Raw genomic sequence first — 27,916 nt, forward strand, 5'->3', positions numbered from 1 at the left:
ATTAGAAATGACCCATGGTCATCAACAGAGGACTAATTACATAAACTATAGCACCACTACAGATGTTTAAAAAGAAAATGCAGGGGCGCCTGGGTGGCTCAGTCAGCTGAGTGTTCAACTCTTGGTTTCAGCTCAGGTCATAATCTTGTGGGATTGAACCTCACTCAAATCGGGCTCTGCCCTCAGCAGGAAGTCTGCTTGAAGATTCTCTCCCTCCCACCCTCATCCCACTTGTGCCAGTGCGCATGCACTCTCACTCTCCAAAATAAATATTGTCTTAAAAAAATAAAATGCAAATGTTCTCTACGTGCTAATAGGGAAAGATGTCCAGGACAAAGTATTGAGTTAAAAAACATAGGCAGATGTGCAGCCACTGTGAAAACATGGAGGTTCCTCAAAAAGTTAGCAATACCATATAATCCAGTAATTCCACTGCCAAGAATTATACTTACCCAAAGAAAACAAAAATGTTAATTCAAAAGGACACATGCACCTTATATTTACTGCAGCATTATTTATAACAGCTAAGACAGGGAAGCAACCCAAGTGTCCATCCATAGATAGATGGACAGATGCGGTGTACACACACAAACACACGGAACCTTATTTAGCCATAAAAAGAAAGGAAATTCTGCCATTTATAACAACATGGTCAGACCTTGATGGAATTACCCTAAGTACAAGTCAGACAGAATCTCATATGTGAAATCAAAACAAATTTACAAATTTACAAATAGAAATAGAGGCATAGGGATCCCTGGGTGGTGCAGCGGTTTAGCGCCTGCCTTTAGCCCAGGGCGCGATCCTGGAGACCCGGGATCGAATCCCACATCGGGCTCCCGGTGCATGGAGCCTGCTTCTCCCTCTGCCTATGTCTCTGCCTCTCTCTCTCTCTCTCTCTTCTCTCTCTCTCTGTGACTATCATAAATAAAAATTTAAAAAAAAAAAGAAAAGAAATAGAGGCATGGAGTTTAGAGTAAGTGTACTGTATCTCTAGGTATAAAAACAATAGAAGAAGATATAAATGAAGAAGTCTTGTTCTCACATCTAATTCTACTTATTTTCTCCCCTGCCCTGTTTCCTACAATCTCTTTTTTCTGTTTCTAGTGATTCCTTATGGAGAAACAATGTATGAATATATATTTTTATTTGGTTTCAGCTCAAATCATGAACTCAAGGGTCAAGAGATCAAGTCCCAAGTCAGGCTCTTCAACTAGCATGGAGTTTGCTTGAGGATTCTCTCCCTCTGCCCCCTACTCACAAGTGCTCACTCTCTCAAATAAAATAAATCTCTAAAAGAAAACTATTCCTTCAAAGTCAAACTAGAATATTAACAGTGTCAGTTACAAATTGTTTTTTTTAAAAAGTTTATGCTATGAAAAGAGTATTTTGAAAATATTTTAAGTTTTAAAATACAATAAAAACTCTCACTTCTATGTTAAAAAATTTAGAGAGGAGCCTGATTGGCTCAGTGGGTTAAGCATCGGACTCTTGGGATGCCTGGGTAGCTCAGCAGTTGAGCATCTGTCTTCATCCTGGTTAGTGATTCTGGGATCAAGTCCCGCATTGGGTTCCCCACAAGGAACCTGCTTCTCCCTCTGCCTGTGTCTCTGCCTCTCTCTCCATGTCTCTCATGAATGAATAAATAAAATCTTTAAAAAAAAAAAAAGGCATCTGACTCCTGATATCTGCTTAAGATTCTCCCTCTACCCCCTCCCCTCACTTCTTGTGCTTTCTCTAAAAAAAAAAGGAAATTCAGAAATAATCTTTTATTCTTAAAAGTCTTCCAAGTAAACCCCTCCTGTGAGTTTAAAATCAATTCATTAAAAAAATTAAAAATTATAAAACCTTTTGATACATTTGCATGAGCTGACTGGCATAAGGACAAATGGAAATTTACCTCACCAAACTGCTAATTTGTGAGATGGATCTTAAAAAATTAGGGATCCCTGGGTGGCGCAGCGGTTTGGCGCCTGCCTTTGGCCCAGGGCGCGATCCTGGAGACCCGGGATCGAATCCCACATCAGGCTCCCGGTGCATGGAGCCTGCTTCTCCCTCCGCCTGTGTCTCTGCCTCTCTCTCTCTCTCTCTGTGACTATCATAAAAAATTTAAAAAAAAAAAAAATTAAAAAAAAAAAATTAGAGCCATGGGGCATCTGGGTGGCTCAGTCAGTTAAACATCCGACTTTGGCTCAGGTCATGATCTCAAGGTTCTGGGATCTACACTGATCGAGGAGGCAGCTTGTCCTTCTCCTTCTGCCCCTCCACCCCACTTGTGCTCCCTCTCTCTGGTATTCTGCTCACTTTGGAAATACACAATATATTTATGCAAATTTTACATATATAGACCTGAGAAGGGCACAACCTAAACTGAAAGGAAAAAAGGAGTTTAGTTTTACTTGTCTAGGGACAGCCAAATCAAGTCTTCAAAATACTTATTGTATCCTTCATTATCACTGATTATCAAATCTAACATATAGGTCTTAGTTTTCTTGTTAAAAACTTTTCTGGGGTGCCCAGGTGGCCAAGTCGATTAAGTGTCGAACTCTTGATTTTGGCTAAGGTCATAATCTTCGTGTTGTAGGATCAAGCCTGGCATTGGGCTCCATGTTGGGCTCTGCACTGGGTGTGCAGCCTGCTTAAATTTCTCTCTCTGCACCCTACCCCCTACCCGCACCTCCACTCTCTCTCTTTTAAAAAAAAAAAAAAAGATTCTCTTCTCCCTTTGTCTCTCCCCCACCACTCTGTACCTTTCTCTTAAAAAGGAGGAAAAAAAAAAGAAAGAGAAAATTATTATGGGGCAACTGAGTGGTTCAATTGAATGTCCAATTTTTTTTTTTTAAGATTTTATTTATCTTTTCATGAGAGACACAGAGAGAGGCAGAGACACAGACAGAGGGAGAAGCAGGCTCCATGCAGGGAGCCCGATATGGGACTCGATCCCGGGTCTCCAGGATCAGGCCCTGGGCTGCAGGTGGCGCTAAACCGCTGAGCCACGGGGGCTGCCCTGAACATCCAACTCTTGATTTCCACTCAGGTCATGCATGATCTCAGGATTGTGCGATTAAGCCCCAAGTCCTGCTCCACACTGGGCCTGAAGCCTGCTAGAGAAAGACTCATTCCTCACTCAATCTCTGTTTCCCCTCTGCCCCTCCCCTCCATCCCTCTCCTTTAAAAAAAAAAAAAGAGGGATCCCTGGGTGGCGCAGCGGTTTGGCGCCTGTCTTTGGCCCAGGGCGCGATCCTGGAGACCCGGGATCGAATCCCACATCGGGCTCCCAGTGCATGGAGCCTGCTTCTCCCTCTGCCTGTGTCTCTGCCCCTCTCTCTCTGTGACTATCATAAATAAAAAAAAAAATTAAAAAAAAAAATTATAAAAAAAAATTAAAAAATAAAAAAAAAAAGAAAAGAAAACTTTTCCCTCATTAGGTTAAATATAAGATTATCAAAAGGTCAATTTATCAGGAAATAAAAGCAAAAAGAATACAGCTCAAGAAAAATAAAAAAGCACTAGCTCTGTCTTTATTAGTTTTTAATTTTAAAAGTGGGATTTTTAGAATCAGGACAAGCTCAAAAACAATACTCAACATATGAAAGCCTCATCATTTTCACTGAACTATGTAAACAGAGAAGCCAAAAATACAGCTGTCAAATTGTCAAGTGAAAAGCTCTTATAAACAAAATGAGTAAAAAAAAAGAAAAGAAAAGAAAAGAAAAAGAGATAAACCTGAGAAACTTGTAAGTACTTATTTCTTGCTCTTAGATCAGGAAGATTTGGGACGCCTGAGTGGCTCAGTGGTTTAGAACCTGCCTTTGGCCCAGGGTGTGATCTGGGGGTCCCAGGATGGAGTCCCACATTGGGCTCCCTGCAGGGAGCCTGCTTTTTCCTCTGCCTATGTCTCTGCCTCTCTGTGTCTCTCATGAATAAATAAAATCTTAAAAAAAAAAAAAAGAATCAGGAAGACTAAAAAAAAAAAAAAATGGAGCATGCCAGAAAGAATACATAATACTCTAAAGCTAAAGACTTTACCCAGTCTTCAGTGAAAAACAAATTACACATCTTTGTTAATTTTCTTCCTGGTCATTGGATGATTTTTGTATATGGCACTTCATATGTTATTTCATTTTCTAATTTTTTAAGTCTACAAAAGCTGTTTTTCTTTATATTGGCCTTATTTTTAGCAACATTACTCAATACACCTTAATTCTAATAGTTTGCAGATTTTCCTGGCTTTCCTATGTACTTAATCATGTCATCTATAGTTTTACTTCTTCCTCTACAATTTTTATGTTACTTCTTTCTCGCTTTACTGCACTAGGTGGAACTTCCAGTGTAACACAGAATTGGTGTGACAATATCATTGTCTTTTTCTGATCTCAAGAGAAAAACATTCACTATTTTACCCTAAGTAGCCTCATTTTCATAGATACCTTCTCATCACAGGGTCTCTCGACCAGTATTCCACAGAACCCTAGGGTTCCACAAGAGGTCGCTAGGGGCATTATAAGAAATTATGACTCTAAAAACAAACATCAATTTTTCAACTGCATATACCCTGTAACCTGAATGCTCCCAGTAACAGGCAACTACCAAGCTGCCACACTAACGTTTTCATTAGAAGTCTTGGTACCATGTAGTAAGTAGGACTATGTTAATTTGGCTAAGTCCATTATTAGTTTTTGATGAAATCGAGAAGCCACCAATAACTGGTAAGCTCTATATTGCACAATGGAAGCACAGTAGGCTGACAATGTCAGCAATTCCCTTCCGAATTATCTCCCCCATCCTTCCATTATACCATGCCAACTGACTTAGGGAATAAACAAGCTCTTCTGGCAAAAAAGGAAATCTGAGGGATTCATTCTAAACAAGGAATTTTTACACACCAGGACTCAACTGCCCCAGGCTGCTCTGTTGTAAATGTTGTAAAATACAGATCACATAGCAAAAAAAGTAAAATACAATGTGAAGTGTTTGTGTTTTTTGCAATATTCTATTTAGTAATTCCCCGGGGTTTTATAATTTGTTAACATTTGTTGCATACACATGTCTGACAACGCAGTGCAATGATTTAGGATGAGATTAGTGACAGAAGACGATTCTAAGCCTAGACCCACAAACAATTCTAATAAGGTTAGTAAAAACAAAAACAAAAACAAAAACAAAAACCTATAATCCCTTGTTAAATCACTATACTGTATACCTGAAACTAATATAACACTGTATGTTTACACTGGAATTAAAAACTTAATAAAAAAAACTAGGGGTGCCTGGCTGGCTCAGTCAGTAGAGCATGTGACTTTTGATCACGGGATTGTAATTTTCAGCACCATGTCGGGTACAGAGATTACTCAAAAATAAAATATTTTAAAAAACAAAACGCTAGGGGATCCCTGGGTGGCGCAGTGGTTTGGCGCTTGCCTTTGGCCCAGGGCGCGATCCTGGAGACCCGGGATCGAATCCCACATCAGGCTCCCGGTGCATGGAGCCTGCTTCTCCCTCTGCCTGTGTCTCTGCCTCTCTCTCTCTCTCTCTCTGTGACTATCATAAATAAATAAAAAAAAAAAAAAAAAAAAAAAAAACGCTATAACAGTCTGAGCCATTTCACTATACCAGTGCAACAAGAAATTTAGAAGAAAAAAAAAAAAGAAGAAGCCTACCATTACAATGAAAGCTACTCACCAATTTTATATGGGCTGGTTATCCAAGATGTCCTATTCCACTGTACACTGTCTGTAGCAAACAACATAAAATGGTTCCAGCAAAACTGAAAAGACTCTTAAATATAAATCACAGGCACTGGACACAATCAACGTACATATAGTATTTTAAATAGCTATTGGAATGTCAATCCAGAGTAAGCTTTTGTTAAAAAAAAAAAAAAAAAAAAAAAGTCACATTCAGTAAAAAAGCCCAAGAAGCAAGTTATTGATAGAACTTATTATCCAGAAAAGAGGGGGCTGAGTGGAGGGAAATCATAGCTGGTAGGAACCTAATAATGTCAAATGTCAAAAGATAGTGAGTAAAATGCATAGCCTAAGAAATTGAAAAGTACTGAGAATTTAAGTCGACAAACTGATGATATGTCACAAGACGCTGCAAGAGTTTAATGAACTGAGAAACAAAAGCTTGTCTATCCAGGTTGACTAACAGATTTCACTAATAAATGTCATGTAGCAATATCAGAATTTTTAAATGATTAATTTCAAGAAACACTTCTGCAAAGAACTGCCACAAAAAAGCAAAGAGTAGGGCATATTTAATGTTGTGCCTTCATATCTGGAAACAAAGGTCTGACTTGAAGGAACTGCTCTGTTCTCTTCACTGATGTGCCCCATCAATGGATGGCTCAATACAAAGTTTTAACTCTTGTGAAAAAAAGAACATTCTTAGGTCACAAAACACTGCTTTCTTCAGAGAGGTACTAGTCTCAAAAACCCTTGGAAATGAAATGAAAAATGTCCCAAACGATGCTATAAAAATGATCTGCTTTATTAAACAGAGACCAGTGCACCTCACCACAGAAATCTGCTATGTACGGAAATTCAGAGGCTTAGCAGAGGAGTCCTTCAAAGAACATTTAAGCTGAAAGGTGAATTACCAAAGTGCTTTCAAGAAAATAGTAGGCCATACTATACTGAATGCTTTAAAAATGAAGAATGACTGCAGAAGCTAGCTTTCTTAGCAGACATTTTTTAAATCCTATGAAACAATGCTTTTAGTGACAAGACTTCTAGATTCCAAAGGAAAACACAATCTCTGGGAAATCATGTGACAAAAGAAAATTTTGTAATGCTATTTGGTCTTGAGAGTGAGAAAGGATACCAGCAAGTCTCAAGCCTTACTGAAAACTACCTAGAAGAACATGAAAGAAAACAAATTTAAACAATGTTTCCCCTCAACACAAAGGTACACCTTGGATGAAGGACCCTTCCTCTGATTCTTCTGTTCATCAGAGAACAAGTTTCCTACTTAAATAAGGTTAAAAAAAAAAAAAAATCATAGATGGGTCGCCTGAATGGCTGAGTTGGTGAAGCATGCAACTCCTGATCTCAGGGTTATGAGTTCGAGCCCCACGCTGGGTGTGAGGACTACTTAAAATCTTTAATCATAGAAAAAACTGAATTTTACCTATACTACTGATTTGCATTATAACTGATACACTTTTCTGGGGAGGAGGAACCACACACAAAGAATAGGCAAAAAAAAAAAAGAGAAAAGAAAGAAAAACCCTGGGCAAAATACCTACAAAGACAGAAAAATGTTATTTTCTCCTCAAAAGAAAACTGACAATTACTGGCTTATTATATCTACAACTTATTGATTAAATAATATACCTGAACTTTAGATATAACAATTATTACAAAGGTCCTCTGAGACCTAAAGAAAAAGAAAATATTTCAAGGGTTCTTTCAGGGTAAGATGACTGACAAAAGGCTCTTCTACTGTTTTAAGGCAGTTTGCTTCTACTACTCGTCTGCTGGAAGTTTTCATCATGAATTGGTGTTAATTTTTTTCAGAAGCGGGCAGCCTGTGCAGTTCAACGGTTTAAGCGCCTGCCTTCTGCCCAGGGCATGATCCTGGAGTCCCCGGATCAAGTCCCACGTCAGACTCCCTGCATGGAGCCTGCTCCTCCCTCTGCCTGTGTGTCTCTGCCTCTCTGTGTGTGTGTGTGTGTGTGTGTGTGTGTGTGTGTGCGTCTAGCATGAATAAATGAATAAAATCTTAAAAAAATATTTTTTTCAGAAGCTTTTTTTTGTATCTGAAATGATCTTATGATTTTCTTTATTCTGTTAATATGACTTACACTGATGTTCAGATATTAACCACTACATTCCTAAAAAAATTTTTTTAAGATTTTATCTATTTATTATTGAGAGACAGAGAGAGAGAGAGAGAGAGGCAGAGACACAGGCAGAGGGAGGAGCAGGCTCCATGCAGGGAGCCTGACATGGGACTCATCCCAGGTCTCTAGGATCACACCCTGGGCCTAAGGCAGGCGCTAAACCACTGAGCCACCCAGGCTGCCCTACATTCCTAAAATTCACTGTACTTCGTCATCATATATTATCCTTCTCATGAGTAGTTTCCACTTGTTCATACATTTTAAGGATTTTTATGTCTGAATTTATGAGAAATACTGATACATAATTTAAATAATTTAAAACTGTAAATTAAAAAAAATTTATTTAAAAACTAAATAGGGGCACCTGGGTGCCTCAGTGGTTGAGCATCTGCCTTTGGCTCACTCAGGTCATGATCCTGGGGTCCTGGGATGGAGTCCTGCATCATGCTGCCTGTGGGGAGCCTGCTTCTTCCTCTGCCTATGTCTCTGCATCTCTCATAAATAAATATTTTAAAAAATAAAATAATTCAGGTTCTTGACCCATCCCTGCTATCAAACAGAACTGTGCCTATGAGCCAGTCATTTAATTTCTCCGGACTTCAGAGTTTCTAAATTCAAATATAATTGTTAGAATTAATTCAGACAGGAAGGGGGGGCACCAGAGTGCCTCAGTTGGTTAAGTATTTGCCTTCAGCTCGGGCCATAGGCTCAGGGTCCTGGGAAAGAGCCCCTCATCTGGGCTCTCTGCTCAGCAGGGAGCCTACTGCTCCTTCTCCCTCTGCCCCTGCTCTAATAAAAAAAAAAAAAATCTTTAAAGAAATCAGACAGGAGGTAAGCCAGTTAATTCCCAAATTTTAGCTTGCATCAATCAGAACCACATGAAGGGCTATTAAACCAGACTGCTGAGCTGCTCTCCCAGAGTTTCAACCTGAACAGATACAGGAAGGGGCCCTGAAAATTTCACTCCTAACAAGCTCCCAGGTTAAAAAAAATTAAATAACTACGCACGTGCTGCTGATGTCACTCACCGGAGAATGACACTCTGAAGACCACAGAGCTAGGCAAAACCAAACTAACCAAATTTTTCAACATGATGTTTTAAATAACTGAGATACATCCACATAAAACCACAGAAAAGGGGCAGCCCCGGTGGCTCAGCGGTTTAGCGCCTGCCTTCAGCCCAGGATGTAATCCTGGAGTCCCAGGATCAAGTCCCATGTCAGGCTCCCTACAGGGAGCCTGCTTCTCTCTCTGTGTCTCTGCCTCTCTCTCTCTGTCATGAATAAATAAAATCTTTAAAAAAAATAAAACCACAGAAAGGGCTAATAGTAAGAATCAAGAGAAAAATCATTCTATCAAAAAAAAAAAAAGTATACAACTGAAATACTATATGAGGACTACCAGTGTCTCATAAGGAGAAAAAGGCATCCTTCATAAAGGAATAATTTGGAGTGGGTTTTTTTTAGACTTATTTTTTTAAGCAATGAAATTTGTTTTACATAAATTGTTTCTATTAAAATCTTTCTAAAATGGACCATGAAATTCTTTTATCTTCTCAAGCAGGCCTGCTAAACTTAATCATATTGAAGTCCCAGTTACAGTTATACTGTAAGCTACTAGGCTATGGTATAATAATAATCATCCCAGGAGTTAGTGAGATGTGTCGGGCAGTTGTCCCTGTGCCATATGTCGTCAGTACTAGGATTTTGAAGTGCTTGGGCAGCCCGGATGGCTCAGCGGGTTAGCGCTGCCTTCAGCCCAGGGCCTGATCCTGGAAACCCAGGATCGAGTCCCACATGAGGCTCCCTGTATGGAGCGTGCTTCTCCCTCTGCCTGTGTCTCTGCCTCTCTCTCTGTGTCTCTCATGAATAAATAAATGAAATATAAAAAAAAAAAAAGAGGAAGAAGAGGGAACTGACAGACATTTGCAAAGTCTTGGTAAAGCCTTTATGACATACTTCCCAGAAACTAAAAAACAAGGACCAAGTAACAAATCCTTGGCAAGTTAGGTGGTTCTTGTTCTTTCACTTTCAACAAAACTAAAGGAGAACATAATACAACTGTCAATTGATGGACACCTGATGAAAAATCTTTAATTTCCTTACTACCACAAAAATTCCAGTAGAATGAACTTAAATGCACATTCCTTAATAAATCTACCTATAAAACTTAAAAATGCCAGTAGTTGGTACCAAAAGTTGTTTCATTCCATCAGTACATAATATACACTGTATATCCAGATATAAAAACTTCTAAAGGAAGAGATGGGACAACTGCATTCACTTCATTAAAAAATGAACATCTGGGGATTCCCAGGTGGCTCAGCAGTTTAGCACCTGCCTTCAGCCCAGGCCTGACCCTGGAGTCCTGGGATCAAGTCCCACGTCGGGCTCCCTGCATGGAGCCTGTTTCTCCCTCTGCCCCCCCCCTCTCTCTCTCTCATGATTAAATAAAATCTTAAAAAAAAAAAAAAAAAAGAACATCTGTTGGGGGGCCTGGGTGACTCAGTGAGTTAAGAATCTGGCTCTCAGTTTCAGCTCAGGTTATAATCTCATGGGCAGTGGGATCAGCACTGTGTGGTGGTGATTCAGCCCGGGGCGGGTCTGTATTCAGTAGGGAGTCTGCTTGAAGATTCTCTCCCTCTGCCCCTCCCCCCTGCTTATGCACTCTAAATAAATAAATCTTTTTTAAAAAAATAAAAATGGACCTCTGTGGAGTAATTATTATATACAAAGTGAATTTTATCAAAATTTTAATGTGAGTTCTAATCAGCTGTATGCTGATAATAATAATTGTGATAGTACTTAGAAGCTTATGGTCACAAGAAAAACAGTTCTATTTCCAACTTATATATATTACTGTGGCAAAGAAGTTTGATAGTTTCAAGCATAAAAATATGTAACATTAGGCTAAAATGCCATAGGAGTAACAGAACAGACATACAAGTTCAAAAGGAAAATAATTAAAATTTCCAAACATATGTTTGTATTTATATATAAATTTTTAAGATTTATTTATTCTAGAGAGACAGCACGCACACATGTCGGGGTGGGGAGGAGGAGAGTTGGCCTTAAGCCAACTCCACACTGAGCATAGAGCCCAACGCTGGGCTCAATCCCATGACCCTGAGGATCACAACCTGAGCCAAAACCAAGAGTCGGTCGCCCAACAGATTATGCCACCCAGGAGCAATTTTTTATATTTTTAATTAATAATGGCATTTATTAGATCCCCTCAGATAAATGAAAAAGAGTGAGGTATTTGGTTGAAATATTACAATGTCAGAAATTCCATTCTTTGTCACTATTTCAACTTTTGCTAAAAAACTGTAATTGTCAAAAAAAAACTGTAATTGTCATTTAAACATGTGCAAAAGGATACACAATTTCTCAAAATTGTTCTAGGAAATAACTGAGCACAAATTTAAAGATTACAATCCTAAAGAAAGATTTTTTTGGTTTTTTTTTTGGGGGGGGGGGTTGTTTTTTTTCTTAAAGATTTTTATTTATTTATTCATGAGAGACAGACACATGCAGAGGGAGAAGCAGGCTCCCTAAGGGGAGCCTGATGCAAGACTCAACCCCAGGACCCCCAGGATCACACCCTGAGCTGAAGGCAGACGCTCAACTACTGAGCCACCAAGGTGCCGCCAGTCCTAAAGAAAGTTAAGGATCATCTAGAGTAAGTGAAGACTGTACCAGTAGCATAGCAAAAACATGACATTTGAATGTCAATCTCCCTCAACAGACTAACAGCCACGAGGGCAAACGCTCTTCTGAGTAGTCTCACCAATAGTGCTATAATAAATAGCATATAGTAGGTTTTAATAATTGTTTACAATACGGGGGAATGGGTGGATGGAATGAATGAACTGGGAATATGTGTCAAAGTGTATTACTTGATAATGGGAAATTATAAACTAACAGATTTCTTCTACAAATCAAACTACAAGATTTCAGACATAGCCAGACATTAAGTCTCTTAAATTAAAAAAGCCCTAACAGGGGCAGCCCGGGTGGCTCAGCGGTTTAGTGCCCCCAAGGCCTCATCCTGGAGACCCAGATTCGAGTCCCACATTGGGCTCCCTGCGTGGAGCCTGCTTCTCCCTCTGCCTGTGTCTCTGCCTCTCTCTCTGTGTCTCTGATGAATAAATAAATAAAATCTTTTTTAAAAATAAATAAATAACTAAAAAAGCCCTAACATAAAAACTTAATTTACATTTTAAGCAATATATAGCTGAAATTTGAAATAACATATACAGCATTTTGACTTTTTTCAAAAGATACAACTAGTAACAAAACAGGAATGAGTTTGGCAGAAGAAGGGAACAAATCTGAAATCATTTAGCCATTTACCTATAAATGAACTAATGAACTAATAGGTTTTAATAGGTTAGGATTATTCAAAGACTTTGGTAAAGCCAAAATGCCATATCATCAAAATTTCAAATCTTACTTCAAAAAATAGTAAATCTTCTATCAAATCTTAAATTCTAAGTCATTTGTGAGTCAATGTTTTCCTAAGACCCTTAGTAATTTTCCAGTTTTCTCCTTCAAAGATCCAGAAAAGCCATCACCACCATATGCCTCAACTATATAGTGAGAATAACAGCCTGCAAATCATTCACCTCTTCCTATTGGTTTTCCCAACAAGGACTGAGTAATTAAGAAGTGACTGTACTTACTGCCTGGGATAATTTATAAGTGAAATGGTGGACTAAAATTGTATCCTTGAATTAACATAAATTAAACATGCTTTGGTGACTCACTGTAGTGCTAATATAACATAAAAGGCTTGAAATACTAAGTATTTTTTGGTTTTACTGAGATCTAATAGGGATACAACAGACTGCACATACTGAAACACACAATTTGATATATTTTGACATGTATATACAAACTTACTCCTGAAACCCCAATCCTCTTCCACTGCCAAAAAGTTAAATAGGATGTGTGTTATTTAAGAAAAATACTTACCTTCATGTAATTCACAATCTTAGCAAGAACGCCAAACTTATATCCAGAGCCTCCTGATAGAGCTTTCAAGTTAAATGATCCATTGCTATGATCTGAAAATGAGGTCCAAAAAACAATTATAACATTGTCATATTAGATTTGATTATGACTTTTAAGCAGCTAAAATAATTTTTGACCTTAGTAAAGTATTTCTTGTTTTGAGTTTTACATCTAGTGAATCCTACCCTGTTAAACTTTGGTGAAAATTCAAATCTCTAAGTATATAATAAACTTAACAATTTTCTCCACCATGGATAGGAATAAAGCCTAAATAATTCAAAAGTACTGAAACAGGGCAGCCCCAGTGGCGCAGCGGTTTAGTGCCGCCTGCGGCCCCAGGAGTGATCCTGGAGACCCAGAATCGAGTCCCACATCGGGCTCCCTGCATGAAGCCCGCTTCTCCCTCTGCCTGTGTCTCTGCCTCTTTCTCTCTCTCTGTATGTCTCTATGAATAAACAAATTTAAAAAAAAAAAAAAATCTTAAAAAAAAAAAAAAGTACTGAAACAGGGACCCCTGGGTGGCTCACTGGTTGAGTGTCTACTTTGGCCTCAGGTCATGATCTAGGAGTTCTGGGATCAAGTCCCGCATCAGGCTCCCTGTTAGTGCCTGCTTCTTTCTCCCTCTGCCTATGTCTCTACCCTTCCCTCTGTCTCCCTCATGAATAAATAAACTTAAATACACAGTATTAAAATACATTTTTTTTTCTGGGGGCACCGGGCTGGCTCAGTCAGTGGAGATTCCAACTCGATTTCAGGGTTATGAGTTCAAGCCACACATTGGGTGTGGAGCCTGCTTTAAAAAAATAGATAAATACATTTCTTAAGTACCTTTGCTTCAGTGTTCCCTTAATTATCATTAGATTTATCTCCAAGATTAAGGCATGCTTTTTAAACAAGAGGACAATACAAATCTCAAACTGATAATACAGAGCTTTTGTGAAAGCTAAACCATGAGAAATGAGTCAATTACTTACAAGGAATAAAAAGTTCCATTTATCACCTACTACATCAATTTCTGCCTTACAACTTAAAACAAATGGGAACTAATGGGAATTAGTAAAAGAAATATCATAACTAATTAAACTTTAAAGATTAGTGTAAAAAATCATTTAAAAAAGGAAAAAATTCATAGGCACTTCCACTGCATAAACATGGATGCTTAAAAAGGGATAAGAGTGTCCAACAAGGAGCAATCTGTACAGAAGATAATTTGTTTCAGAACTTGTATCATTTTGTTGCATTTTATAGGCAAAAATCCTAATGCTACCATGAATAACAAAAGCATTCTATTAGTCAGAAGAAGGAAGAGTTAAAAAAAAAAAAACTCATAATACTAGAAAAATATTTCAGGGGCAGCCCAGGTGGCTTAGCGGTTTAGCGCCGCCTTCAGCCCAGCGCCTGATCCTGGAGTCCCAGGACTGAGTCCCACGTCAGGCTCCCTGCATGGAGCCTGCTTCTCCCTCTGCCTGAGTCGGCCTCTCTCTCTCTGTGTGTCTCTCATTAATAAATAAAATCTTAGGGCAGCCTGGGTGGCTCAGCGGTTTAAGCGCCAGTCTTCAGCCCAGGGCGTGATCCTGGAGACCCGGGATCGAGTCCCGCGTCAGGCTCCCTGCATGGAGCCTGCTTCTCCCTCTGCCTATGTCTCTGTCTCTGTCTATCATGAATAAATAAATAAATAAAATCTTTAAAAATAAATAAACAAACAAATAAATAAATAAATCTTAAAAAAATTATTTCAGAAGTATACATCCTATTAGCAAATCATCAACTCAGATTATTATAAAGTTCCCATGCAGCTGCTGATCCACAAAGGAAGAGGTTAAATAAAAGGTGGGGGTGAGGGAGAGTAATCTCTGGCACCAGCTTGGTAATAACAAAAGAATGCATTAGAACAATGCAGTCAAATGTAACAATTGTCAGAGATCCAAAAGAATAGCTTTTAGATGGCAACATAATACTTCTTAGAGATTAGTTTGTGAAAAGGCTTTACTATATGCTTTCTCTTGAGACTAAAATGAGATTTGATATGCAATTTTCCTTCAAAAAGCACTGTTACAATTTTAACACCTGAACTGGCACATTATAGCTTACTATATTTCCAAAAATAATATTATGGATGCCTTACAAGTATGCTTTCATATTCATTATTTCAATTAAGAAATACTACCTACATGGTTCATTTTCCCAAGGTGTTCAGGACATTTCAACAATAAAAGTAACTAAAAGAGACTCCTAGGTGGCTCAGTGGTTGAGCGTCTGCCTTTGGCACAGGGTGTGATCCCAGAGTCCCACCATCGGGCTCCTTGCAGGAAGCCTGCTTCTCCCTCTGCCTGTCTGTGCCTCTCTCATGAACAAATAAATATATCTTTAAAAAATAAAAATTTTAAAAATTTTTAAAATAAGTAAATAAAAGTAACACTGGGAGGCCTGGGTGGCTGGCTCAGTAGCTGAGCCTCTGCCTCTGCTCAGGTTGTGATCCTGGCGTCCTGGGATGCAGTCCTGCATTGGGTGGAGCCTTGCTTCTCCCTCTGCCTATGTCTCTGCCTCTCCTTTTGTGTCTCTAATGAATAAATAAAATCTTTTTAAAAAATAACACTTAGGGATCCCTGGGTGGCGTAGCGGTTTGGCGCCTGCCTTTGGCCCAGGGCGCGATCCTGGAGACCCGGAATCGAATCCCACGTCGGGCTCCCGGTACATGGAGCCTGCTTCTCCCTCTGCCTATGTCTCTGCCTCTCTCTCTCTCTCTGTGTGACTATCATAAATTAAAAAAAATAAAAAAATAAAATAAAATAAAACACTTACTGAACATTTATTATTTGCTAAGTGTCATGCTAAATATCTGATTTTCTCATTTAATCCCTCCAAAAAATCCTACTTAGGAAGTATCGTTGTCCCTTTTTAAACCTAAGAAAAGTGAGAGCAGTGCTCGCTTCGGCAACACATATACTAAAAAGAAAGTGAGAGCACTAAGTAGAGGAATACAGTTTCTTTTTTTTTTTTTTAATTTTTATTTATTTATGATAGTCACAGAGAGAGAGAGAGAGAGAGAGAGAGAAGCAGAGACATAGGCAGAGGGAGAAGCAGGCTCCATGCACCGGGAGCCCGATGTGGGATTCGATCCCGGGTCTCCAGGATCACACCCTGGGTCAAAGGCAGGCGCTAAACCGCTGCGCCACCCAGGGATCCCAAGAATACAGTTTCAAATTCGTTTGTAAACAGTGTGATACTGCCTGTATAAGAATCATTAGTCTTTAATATAATACAGACTATTTCATCTGAAACTGGCTACTATTTTGTCAGAGTATAAAAATTCATAAACGCAGATTTAATGTTTTCTTGTTTAATTTAGTAAAATATTGTTTATCCTATACTCCTATATAAACAACCAACTGGAAAAACTATGAAAACCAGATGACACTATGTTAAGGACAGGCACTATACAAATGCTCAATCATGAACTACATGCAGTTTTAGGTATCATGGAGTCTTGAACATTTATCTCAATGACAGGCAGAGTAAATACTCAGTAAGTACTAGCTGAATGAATAAATGAAGGTAGTAAGAATATTCCTATGTACCCCTTTTATGGGCCTAGAAACAATAATGCTAATTTGTAATTTTTTTTAAATAATGTGGTAGGACTGGGTGGCTCAGTCCGTTAAGTGTGGGACTCTTGATTTTGGCTAAGGTCATGATCTTGGGGTCCTGGGATCGAGCCACACACTGGGCTCCCGGTTCAGCATGGAGTTAGCTTGAGATTCTTTCCCCACTCCCTACCCGTCTGCTCCTCCCCTGCTTGCACTCTCTGTCTTAAAAAAAAAAAAACAAAAAAAAAAAACTATAAAATAAAGTCTGCACAGCAAGCATTTACTCAGTCTACTGTTGCTCTAATAGCCACTTTATAATTTAAAACCTCGATTTTGTTATCTTGGACCACAAACAACTCTAAATAATAGAAGACAGAATAAAAAATATTCTATTTTCAAACATTCATTGAGGATTCTTCTGTCATTTTAAAAAATATTTTTAAATTTTTTTTGAGGGGTGCCTAAGTGGCAGAGTCAGTTGAGTGCCAATTCTTAGTTTCAGCTTAGGTCAATCAATGATCTCAGGGTTGGGGAGCCCTCGGGCTCCGTGTGGGCTCTGCCTGACATCATCTCTCCCTCTCCCTTCGTCCCTCCCACTCATCCTCTGTCTCTCTCTCTCTCTCAAATAAATCTTTATAAAAAAAATTTTTTAAGTTAGTTTCCAGTATACAACACAGAATTCAACTTCTCTATAGACTATGCTATGTTCACCACAAACGTAGCTGCTATCTGTCATCATACACGATTATAACTTTTTTTTTTTAAGATTTTATTTATTTATTCACAAGAGACACAGAGAGAGGGAGAGACATAGGCAGAGGAAGGAGCAGGCTCCCATTTGGGAGCTTGATGCAGGGCTCCATCTCAGGACCCTGGGATCATGACCTGAGCCAAAGGCAGACACTCAACCACTGAGCCACCCAGGCGTCCCTGATTATAACATTAACTATATTCCCTATGCTATACCTTTTCTTTTTTTTACCATTTAAATTTCACACACTGCTTTTTAATGTCAATAGTATATCTACCAAAACTAACCCTCTACCTACTAGTAGAACTGAAAACCTTCTTTTCCCTTAGAATTTCTCTTAAATCAAACCACCACATAGAAATAATCACTTCCAGAGGGCAAGATTTATACAACACAAGTATGGAAAGAAAATATCATTTATGAGATTTTATGCCCACTTCCTAAAGGAAGTATCAAGCTGGTAAACCTGGACTGTGTTTCCTAGGTTACTACCTCTCTCGACACTACCTTTTAGCCTGAGCAGTGAAATATTCACCAAAGGATCCAAAATCTTACCATTAAACACTAAGGAATCATCAGTTTGTTACTAATTCAAACTCCTTTACAGAAATTTAGCTTAAGGACAAAAAATAAGGCAAGAAAAAGAGGTGACAGTTGATATCCCAGACAGCTCTATTCAAGTTTATGAATGATTTACATTTAAGGGTGGCAGGACTTAATGCAAATGAACGAAGAGGAAATTGTCAGCTGCATTGTGGTTCAACCAATAGAAGCACAGCTCCATCTTGGATGTGCACTGGACTGCATTACAAACAGACGATACCATCGCTTCAACAGCAGCCTTCAGACAAGAGGTAGGTTTATACAATCTTTTTCATTTAGTAATACATGTCCTTATGATGTAATATAAAAATATTTTACCATAAAAACCAAGCAGAAAGCTTTGTTCCTGTAAAGATCAAAAAAAGCAATGTATTCATTTCACTGCTTGGTAGGATTTTATTATGAAAATGTGAAGACTGCCTGTGCTATTTGATAAGCACCCTTACCATCTGTGCCTTATGGAAAATTCATGAGATTTTCTATGAACCTGATCTATATCCAGACCTCAGAGTAAGCCATAAGCATTTAATGTTAAGTGGTTACTTGCTAATTTATTTTCTCTGAGCTATTTCCTTTCAGCAAATTGGTCTGCCTTAACAAAGGATTTTTCTTAAAGAAAAATCTAGACTAAAAACGAATCCTGGACTAAAGCTTTCTGATTATATGTGCAAATTGTATTGGCTGGTAAAAAGCAGTTACTTAGAGGAAAGTTTGTTATATTTTTTAACAAAAACAGAAAATAGTTCAAAACGATTTATTTGACTTTGAGTGTAGATGCAAAGAATGCCGAGAAATTTTAATGACTGTGATTTATAAAAAGACCATAAAGGTACCGTTATATAGGCTGCATTATCCTATAACCAGAGAGATCATTTGTAGAACTTCAGACTTTCCTAACATTTTACCTAAAATAATTTCTTATAAATATTAAAACCTGTATTTCTGTAATATACAAGTCATCCTATTATTAAATGATAACCTTCTTAAATAGCCTTTCATTTTTTAAATGCCACAGAAATACCTATAACCATATATTATTTAAAGATTTTATTTATTTATTCATGAGAGACAGAGAGAGAGGCAGAGACACAGGCAGAGGGAGAAGCAGGCTCCATGCAGGGAGCCCGATGCGGGACTGGATCCCGGGACTCCAGGATCACACCCTGGGTTGAAGGCAGGCACTAAACTGCTGAGCCACCCAGGGATCCCCTAACCATATTTCAATATAATGTTAAAATTATTCTCCAACTGATTCCTCAAAATAAACACCGATTAAGTCTTTTTGATAAATTGCATTTTAAAATAAAAATAGGTTTTAAGAAGAACTGGTTAGGGAAGAAGGTATGGTACCTTTCAAGGCAGGTAATAAGATCACTTTCATGGCTCAGAGTAACTATTCATGTCCACTAAAAATTGTACAACTACTGGCCAAATTTCTAATTTTATAAAGAGTTGAGCATAAAAATATCATTATGTAGAAGATCCTAGAGTTCCAGGGTATTACTCAGACATATCAACCTAAATATCCAACTTCAGACCTTTTCTTTGCTGATAAATCTATTTAAATTTTAAAAGATTATTTTCAAAACTTTTATTCCTTCTATTTCTTATTCAGCATTAAGTCAGCATGACCAAAGCATACCTTACAAAGCCCAAAGGTTGCTGTAAGAAGATATTAGAGCTCTCCAGGTTCAGAACAATGAGGCTAATTACCTAGAAAATATTCCTGCTTGCTGTACAAAGTATGGGAGCCAAAAAAAAGTCTCAGATAAAAACAACCTTGTCAAATAAAACTGTTAACTTGGAACTGAAATTTCAGGTAAACTCTAAACAGAAAAACCTCTACCACCCCCATTATTAGCACTATAATCAGGCTACATCTTACTGATATATGTAGAGTTAGCACAGATGTAGTAGGTTCATTGCTTTTTCACCAAACTGACTAAACGCTTGGTGCATCTCAGAGAGTTCCAGGGCTGGGTGAGCTGCTCTATATTTAAAGGCCAATATCATTAATTGATCATATTTCAAAGTGGTGTGTTTAAAAAAAGCACTAGAGAATTCAACTCAAGGGCTTTTACCATAATTAGAGCAAAAGCATAATTTTATTCTGATCTGACAATTCAAGGTTCCAGAAGTTTTTTTGTTCCAGAAGTTTTTTTTTTTTTTTTAAGGTTTTATTTACTTATTCATGAGAGAGACAGAGAGAGAGAGAGAGAGAGAGAGAGAGAGGCAGAGACACAGGCAGAGGGAGAAGCAGGCTCCACGCAGGGAGCCTGACGTGGGACTCCATCCCGAGTCTCCAGGATCATGCCCGGGCTGAAGGTGGTGCTAAACCGCTCAGCCACCCAGGCTGCCCCCAAAACAGTTTTAAGTTCTGTCTCCATAAATATTTCACTAGGGCCTTCTGAAATGGGAGGAAAAATAGGTGAAGAGAATATATCAAAAATAAACTTTAAAATATATATATATATATAGGGGCAGCCCAGGAGGCTCAGCGGTTTGGCATTGCTTTTGGCCCAGGGCCTGATCCTGGAGACCTGAGATCGAGTCCCACATCGATCTGCATAGAGCCTGCTTCTTCCTCTGCCTGTGTTTCTGCCCCTCTCTCTGTCATGAATAAGTAAAAAAATATTTTTAAAAAATATAAATTATATATATAATTATATATATATTATATATATGGTATTTAGCACTCCCCATTTCTGTAATGAATTTTTTTTTTTTTTTTTTTAAGATTTGAGAGCACAAGTGAGAGAGTGAGAGCACGAGTGGAGAGGGAAGGACAGAAGGAGAGGGAAAAGCAGACTGCTCTGAGCAGGGTGCCCAATTAGGGGCTCGATCCCAGGATCCTAGGATCCTGACCTGAACCAAAGGTGGACACTTCACCAACTGAGCCACCCAGGTACCCCTGTACTGAAAGTTTAAAGGGGATGGTGATCCAAAAACAGTTATACAAACTATTTTTTTTTTTACCAGTTAGTCTTTTTTTCATAAAGCACGCTTATAGCAGGTATTTGACAGAAACTTACAACTTAATTTCAAAAATAGTCTTAGAATATGAGAAAATCCTAATATCATCTTCATGTCTAATTGTGTCTACTCCATCAAATTAAGTTTTAGATTTTACCCTTAATTTAGCACAAAAAATTGCTAGAGCTCACTGTACATAAAAAGAATAAATCACGTTAAATCTAAGGTACAAAATGACTCCATATCGCAGGGTTTACTTTTTTCAGATATGCCCAGAAGCTAACTAAAGAGTGAATGTTTTGAGTTGTTTATCAGTTATCAATACACTCACATAAGAGGCAAACTGTCATAATTTACAACCCAAACTGTCATTTACGACATGTGTATATACTCTTCCTTAAACTGCTTAAACATTTTTTTTTGCCTTTTTTTTTTGCTTAAACATTTCTAATCAAAATGACAGTGTTTCTAATCAAAATTCTAGTTTTAATTTTTTAGAAGTAATCCAGAAACCTCAATAAATGTTTTAATAGATATTTAACACAAATAGATATATAACACAATAGATACATAAAACCAAGGCAACAAATACTTTTAAAATATATTAGTCCAGGGCAGCCCGGGTGGTGGCTCACCAGTTTAGTGCCGCCTTCAGCCCAGGGCATGATCCTGGAGACCCGGGATAGAGTCCCATGTCAGGCTCCCTGCATGGAGCCTGCTTCTCCCTCTGCCTGTGTCTCTGCCTCTCTCTCTCTCTCTCTCTCTCTCTGTCTCTCATGAATAAATAAAATCTTAAATAAATAAAATAAAATATATTAGTCTGGATTTTGGGTAAGTACTATATTCAAATAGTTCAAAAGCTAAAATATAACAAGATATATCTTGAGAAATCTCACACAGATCCCTGCTTCCCAGCTCTACTCTCCAACCAACGCCACAAGTAATCATTGTTATTAGTTTCTTGTATATCTTCTTCCAAAACTTTTGTGCAGATACAGCAAATAAAAAGGTGTGTATTTCCCCCCTTTCTTATACAAACTGTCCTGTGTCTTGGGTCTTTTCACTTAACAGATCCTAGAAATCTTTTTTTTTTTTTTTTAAGATTTTATTTATTTATTCATGAGAGACACAGAGACAGAGAGAGAGGCAGAGACAGAAACAGGCTTGATGCAGGGAGCCTGACGTGGGACTTGATCCCGGGTCTCCAGGATCACACCCTGGGCCGAAGGCAGCACTAAACCACTGAGCCACCCAGGCTGCCCTCCTAGAAATCTTTCAGTATCATTACACAGTTATCTCACAGTAATAATCAATTGTATGGATACACTATACTAATTTTAACCAGAATAGTTCATTGATAGGTACAAGTTAACTTCAAATAACTGAATTTTGTTTGTGTCTGTCCACCTTCTCCCTTCCCTCCCTCCATTTTTTCTGGGGGGGGGGGTAGTGAGGCATGAGAGGGCTTGAAAATTTTTTAAACAGTTCACTTGTTTCCCAAAAATAAATAGAATACTGGGGCACGTAGGTAGCTCAGTTGGTTAAACACTGACTCCTTGTTTTAGCTTGGGTGATCTCAGGGTCATGGGATCGACTGGAGACAGGGCTCCATGGTCAGTGGGGAGTCTCCTTGGGATTCTCTCTTCCTCTGTCCCTTCCCCACCCAATGCTCACACTTGTGCACACTCTCTCTCAAATACATCTTTTTAAAAAAATAAATAGAATATAAAGTTAAAATTTTAACTAATTCACTTGCACCTCAAAAATAAATAGAACAAAGTTTCTTAAACCAACTTTCTGGTAATTTTAAACTTTTATTTTGAAATCGAAACTTAGTCTTTACAATTTCTCCTCAGTTTTAAAGTCAATACAAATGAGAAATCCCTACTCATAAAAAGTTAAAATAAAAAGTAATAACTCCAATATAATTTCAACGAAGTATGAGTTATAGATTTATATAGCCAATTACCATGAGAAAAGAAACAAAAGTTTGATATGTTACAGAGACAGTATTAATGAAGCTTTTAATTTTTATTTAAAATCGTAATGTAAAGAAAATAAAATTACAAGTTTCTGAAATCAATAATGAAATGACATTTTAAGTTAACATTAAGTTAATTAATAAGGCACATTAAACTAATTTTTAAGATTTACTTGAGAGAGAGCACACCCGTGCACACATGACGGGGTAGGTAGTGAGAATCCCAAGCAGACTCCCCACTGAGCACACAGCCCCATTAGAGGCAAAATCTCACAACCTAAGAACCAGGTATCATGACCTGACCCAAAACCAAGAGTCAAGACACTAAACCCACTTAGCCATCCAGGTGCCCCTACATTAAATTAAAGGACATAATGTGGAAAGAAATCCCCAGATTTTAAAAAGGAATCAACCTAGGGCACCTGCATGGCTGGCTCAGTCAGTAGAGCATGTGATTCTTGATCTCAGGCTTGTGAGTTCAAGCTCCATATTGGGTGGAGAGATTACTATAAAACAAAGCAACGAAAGAATCAACCTGAAAAGCCTTAACAGAAAGTCTAACGAATATTAAGCATCAATGCTGGAGAAGTCCTAGGTTAGTCCAGGTAAAATTATAAGGTACGCCCTCCAGTGATTCTTTCCATGCTTTCTACCAATATAATAAATGGCACTGTTCTCACATTCCTCAAGATGCTATTCTTCCTCTCCTCCTCTATGTGCTTGGTCTCTCAAAAAGGACCTGAAACTCATTCACACTGAAGTAAAAATAACTAACAATGTGTGCTACCCCTTCCAGGAGTAGCGTATTTTTGTTGTACTAAAAAATTTTAAAGGAGTTCCAAAGCTGAATATTTTTTAGGCATTTGCATGTGTGTACACACCCATCACTACCCTATGATGAAGGCTGGTCAAAAGGAACTAACATTCTCTCCATTTGAGTTGGTTACTAAGGGTTACATGACTACTTGGGTGTGTGGTGATTAGAATCAGAGGCAGAATCACTGCAGAAGCTGGACAAGTGGACTATCAGGACATCCACATTAGACTTGAAGGGGCACCACTTACAGTGTATTCTACGTGAATGGCATGAATGGTGCTCCCTCGAAGGATGCAACATAGCAGCCCTTCTTTCTATAAAAATGCACTAGGAAGAGAAAATGTTTAGGAAAGAAAAGGGTAACTCTAAAAGGCTAGATCCCCAAACAGTTTGAAAACACTGTAATATACCGGGAAGTTCCTCACATACCAGTGTTCCGGACAATATATTTTTATATGTCCCAGAACTAATAAAAGCAATTGATTCAATTACTGTCCATTAGTCTGTTGTCCCTCATTTCAAGATAAAGGATCACCACAAACCATGAAACTGAAGGATTCTTAAATTCAAAAAGAAAAAATGAATTTAAGCCTTACTTCTGGCCTCAGATCATTAATTTAACCCTCAAAATACAAAGAAGAAACCAAGTCCATCCGGAGAGGTGAAGTTACTTGCCAAGCAAATGTGATTTAAGATAGAAAACAAAAACCTTTGGGGTGCCTGGGTGGCTCAACCAGTAGAGCATGTGACTCTTGGTCTTAGGATTTTGAGTTTCAGGCCCCATTGTTGGGCAGAGTTTATACTTAAAAAATAACACAGAAAACAAAAACCTTAGAAAATATTAACTTACCAACATCAAAGTTTTAAAATTACATTTATAAAGAAGACAAATTGAAGGAATTATACTGTTATGGCTTTGATTTTCTTAAGTCACTTTTTCATGTTTGGTGTGAAAATGATACTGTGGTTATATTTAAAAACAGAATTCTACCTTTTATGAGATATACACTGAGTTATGTCTAGATGAAGTGATGATGTCTAGGATTTGCTTCAAAATAATCCACAGGTGGAAGCAAATGGGTGGATGTATAGATGAATTAATAAGTGAAGCTATGTTTTGACCATATAGGGAAGGGTTCATCATACTCTTATCTTTTAAAGGTTGATTTATTTATTTCTGTTTTGATTTGGCTTCTACTCAGGCCTTCTCAGCTCTTCATTTTTTTTTTTTAAGATTTTATTTATTTATTCATGAGAGACAGAGAGAGAGGGGCAGAGACACAGGCAGAGGGAGAAGCAGGCTCCATGCAGGGAGCCTGATGTGGGACTCGATCCCAGGTCTCCAGGATCACCCCTGGGCTGAAGGCGGCGCTAAACCATTGAGCCACCCAGGGATCCCCCATTTTTTTATTTTTAAATATTTTAATTTAAATTCAATTTCATTAACATGCACTATAAAGATTTATTTACTTACTTTGTGGGAAGAGAGAGAAAGCACAAATAGGAGGAACAGAGGGAGAAAAAATCCCAAGCAGACTCTACACACTGAGCACAAAGCCCAATATGCAGGGCTCTCAATCTCACAATCGTGAAATCAATATCTGAGCCACAATCAAGAGAGAGGTGCTTAACTGATAGACCACCCAAACACCCCACTTTTTTTTTAAGATTTATTCTAGAGAGAGTGAGACTATGCATGTGCAAGCAGGGGGAGGAGCAAAGGGAGACTGAGAGGGAGAGAATCTCAAGCACACTCCTTGCTCAACATAGTCTCCACGTGGGGCTCAGTCTCCCCACCCAAAACCAAGAGTCGGATGGCCAACTGACTGAGCCACCCAGGTGGCTCATTATACTCATACTCTTCAACTACCTTTAAGTTTCCTTTAATTGAATCATACACACACAAATATCGCCAGCATTTAGAAAACTATTTGATACACATTTATAAGAATGAATGAAAATCTAATAAAGCAAACTGACAACAGTCATTGAATTAAGGAAGTGGAACTTCTTCCTCTTATTTCCAAAAATTTCTTAGTATAAAAGCATCTTATAATTTCTTAAGTTTAAAGGATATTTTTGAAAGATCATGATAATAAAATCTTCAATCTCATTTAAAGGCTAACAAGTATCAGGTCAAAAGAGTAAATCTTAATGCAAGAATACTAAAACTTGGGCAACCCTGGTGGCACAGCAGTTTAGCGCCGCCTGCAGCCCAGGGTGTGATTCTGGAGATCCGGGATCAAGTCCCACGTTGGGCTCCCTGCATGGAACCTCCTTCTCCCTCTGCCTGTATCTCTGCCTCTCTCTCTCTCTCATGAATAAATAAATAAAATCCTTAAAAAAAAAAAAAAAAGAATACTAAAATTTTAACTCACTGGTTAATTTTGTAAAATGGAATGATAATAATCAATATACCTGAGATAAATATACTGATTTAAAATACTCATTTCTGGGGGCAGCCCCGGTGGCGCAGCAGTTTAGCGCCACCTGCAGCCCGGGGTGTGATCCTGGAGACCCGGTATTGAGTCCCACGTCGGGCTCCCTATGTGGAACCTACTTCTCCCTCTGCCTGTGTCTCTGCCTCTCTCTGTCTCTCATGAATAAATAAATTAATTAATTATTTTAAAAAATTTCATCAAAAAAATAAAAATTTAAAAAATTTTTAAAAATTCATCTCCGGGATGCCTGGGTGGCTCAGTGGTTGAGCGTCTGCCTTCGGGTCAGGGCGTGATCCCAGAATCTGGGACCGAGTCCTGCATCAGGCTCCCTGTGAGGAGCCTGCTTCTCCTTCTCCCTCTGCGTATGTCTCTGCCTCTCTGTCTCTCTGATGAATAAATAAATAAATCTTTAAAACATCTCCATAGCCCATTCATCTATATAAAACAGTTAATACTATCATATACATAACAAAAAAAAAAATCCTAAGATTAAGGTCTCTTCATAGGCAACTTGAACTTACTCTGAAAATTGTCAGTATTTAGTTTTTCTTTCTCTAAGGTTTTTCACTTAGCCACTATTTCCTGATTTAGGTCACCTGTCCTCGAAGTTTTAAGGACTGGAAATAAAAATACACTGAGCCAACAAGGTAAGAAGGATCCACAAAGGTAATGAGAAAAGCCCTGCGGGGGGGGCGGGGGGGGGATAGTGTGAAGAATACCACCTTAAAACACTAAGATTTTTTGTAAACCAATTCAGCTTCTTTTCTGCTTCTATTAGTGTTAATTTCTGTTCAGAAATCTTAAACTTACCTATTTGTCTAGCAAATGATACACATAAAAATACATAGTACAGTTTATAGGGTACACTGCCATAAGATACAGAAAAAAAATTCAAAATACCATTTGGGCATTAATTCTGGCAGAAAACAACTCACATTACCTATAAAAATTTAATAACAAACCTTTGTACTGAGACTTGAATTGACAAATCTTTAGACTTTGGTTACATTTATTCATTTTCTACCTTTGTACAGATTCAAAAGAGAAATAAGAGAAGTAGAATCCCTAAGAATGGCCTCCCTAAGCTCCAGCCTCTGGAATGAAACCACTACATCTGTTTATCAGTACCTTGGTTTTCAAGTTCAAAAAATTTACCCTTTTCATGATAACTGGAACACTGCCTGCTTTGTCATTCTGCTTTTATTTATATTTACAGTGGTATCTTTAGTGGTGCTGGCTTTCCTTTATGAAGTGCTTGACTGTTGCTGCTGTGTAAAAAACAAAACTGTGAAAGACTTGAAAAGTGAACCTAACCCTCTTAGAAGTATGATGGATAACATCAGAAAACGTGAAATTGAAGTGGTCTAGCACTCTACCTAGGATGAACAAATCTCTGGAAACAGCTTTCAACTACTGAGAAAAAAGGAAAATTTCTGAGACAAACTGTTGTTATGAAAATTGACTCTGAATGATTAAAAGATTTCTAAACGAAGGGAAAAACAAGTCAAATATGCACTTTCTGTGTGTGTATCCCTTTCATTAAATGTACAGTAAAACTTTACAAATGTGAATAAGTTACCAATTTACTTAAAATGACAATTCAAAAACTAAATAAAAGATCCCTAGATTTCAATAGTAAACAACAAAAGGTAAGCCAGAAAACATAAGCAAGATCAAATAACTCTGACCTAAACAAACCATGTGGACTAAAAAATAAATTACCCTCCATGTATTTTGGTAATAAAAATGCTATTTAAAAGGACTACCTAAATACAAAATAAAATAATTCCCCTTAACGTAAATTCCCTACTTATTAAAAAGCAGTTATTTTCTAGTTTACAGGACAACTTATACATTTTTTTGAAGATTTAGTTTTATGTGGGGATTAGTGTGGGGGAAAAA

The 27,916-nt window shown here is 38.0% G+C and overlaps 2 protein-coding genes across 2 annotated transcripts in view; one reads left to right on the top strand and one right to left on the bottom strand.

Annotated features, from left to right (window-relative positions):
• GTF2E2 (general transcription factor IIE subunit 2) overlaps window positions 1–27,916 on the bottom strand; it is an 84,860-nt gene that overhangs the window by 39,028 nt on the left and 17,916 nt on the right. Inside the window, exon 3 of the mRNA XM_041753517.1 lies at window positions 12,823–12,914. Within this exon, the coding sequence (XP_041609451.1) occupies window positions 12,823–12,914 (92 nt within the window). The remainder of the gene's footprint in view (window positions 1–12,822; window positions 12,915–27,916) is intronic.
• Window positions 17,980–27,775, top strand: SMIM18 (small integral membrane protein 18). The gene is made up of 3 exons (XM_041753518.1): window positions 17,980–18,053; window positions 26,606–26,661; window positions 27,049–27,775. Exon 3 carries the CDS (start codon window positions 27,086–27,088, stop codon window positions 27,380–27,382), a length of 297 nt encoding a protein of 98 aa, XP_041609452.1. The 5' UTR covers window positions 17,980–18,053; window positions 26,606–26,661; window positions 27,049–27,085; the 3' UTR covers window positions 27,383–27,775.

The sequence above is a fragment of the Vulpes lagopus genome, chromosome 4, assembly GCF_018345385.1.
Source record: "Vulpes lagopus strain Blue_001 chromosome 4, ASM1834538v1, whole genome shotgun sequence".
Classification (NCBI taxonomy): Eukaryota; Metazoa; Chordata; class Mammalia; order Carnivora; family Canidae; genus Vulpes; species Vulpes lagopus.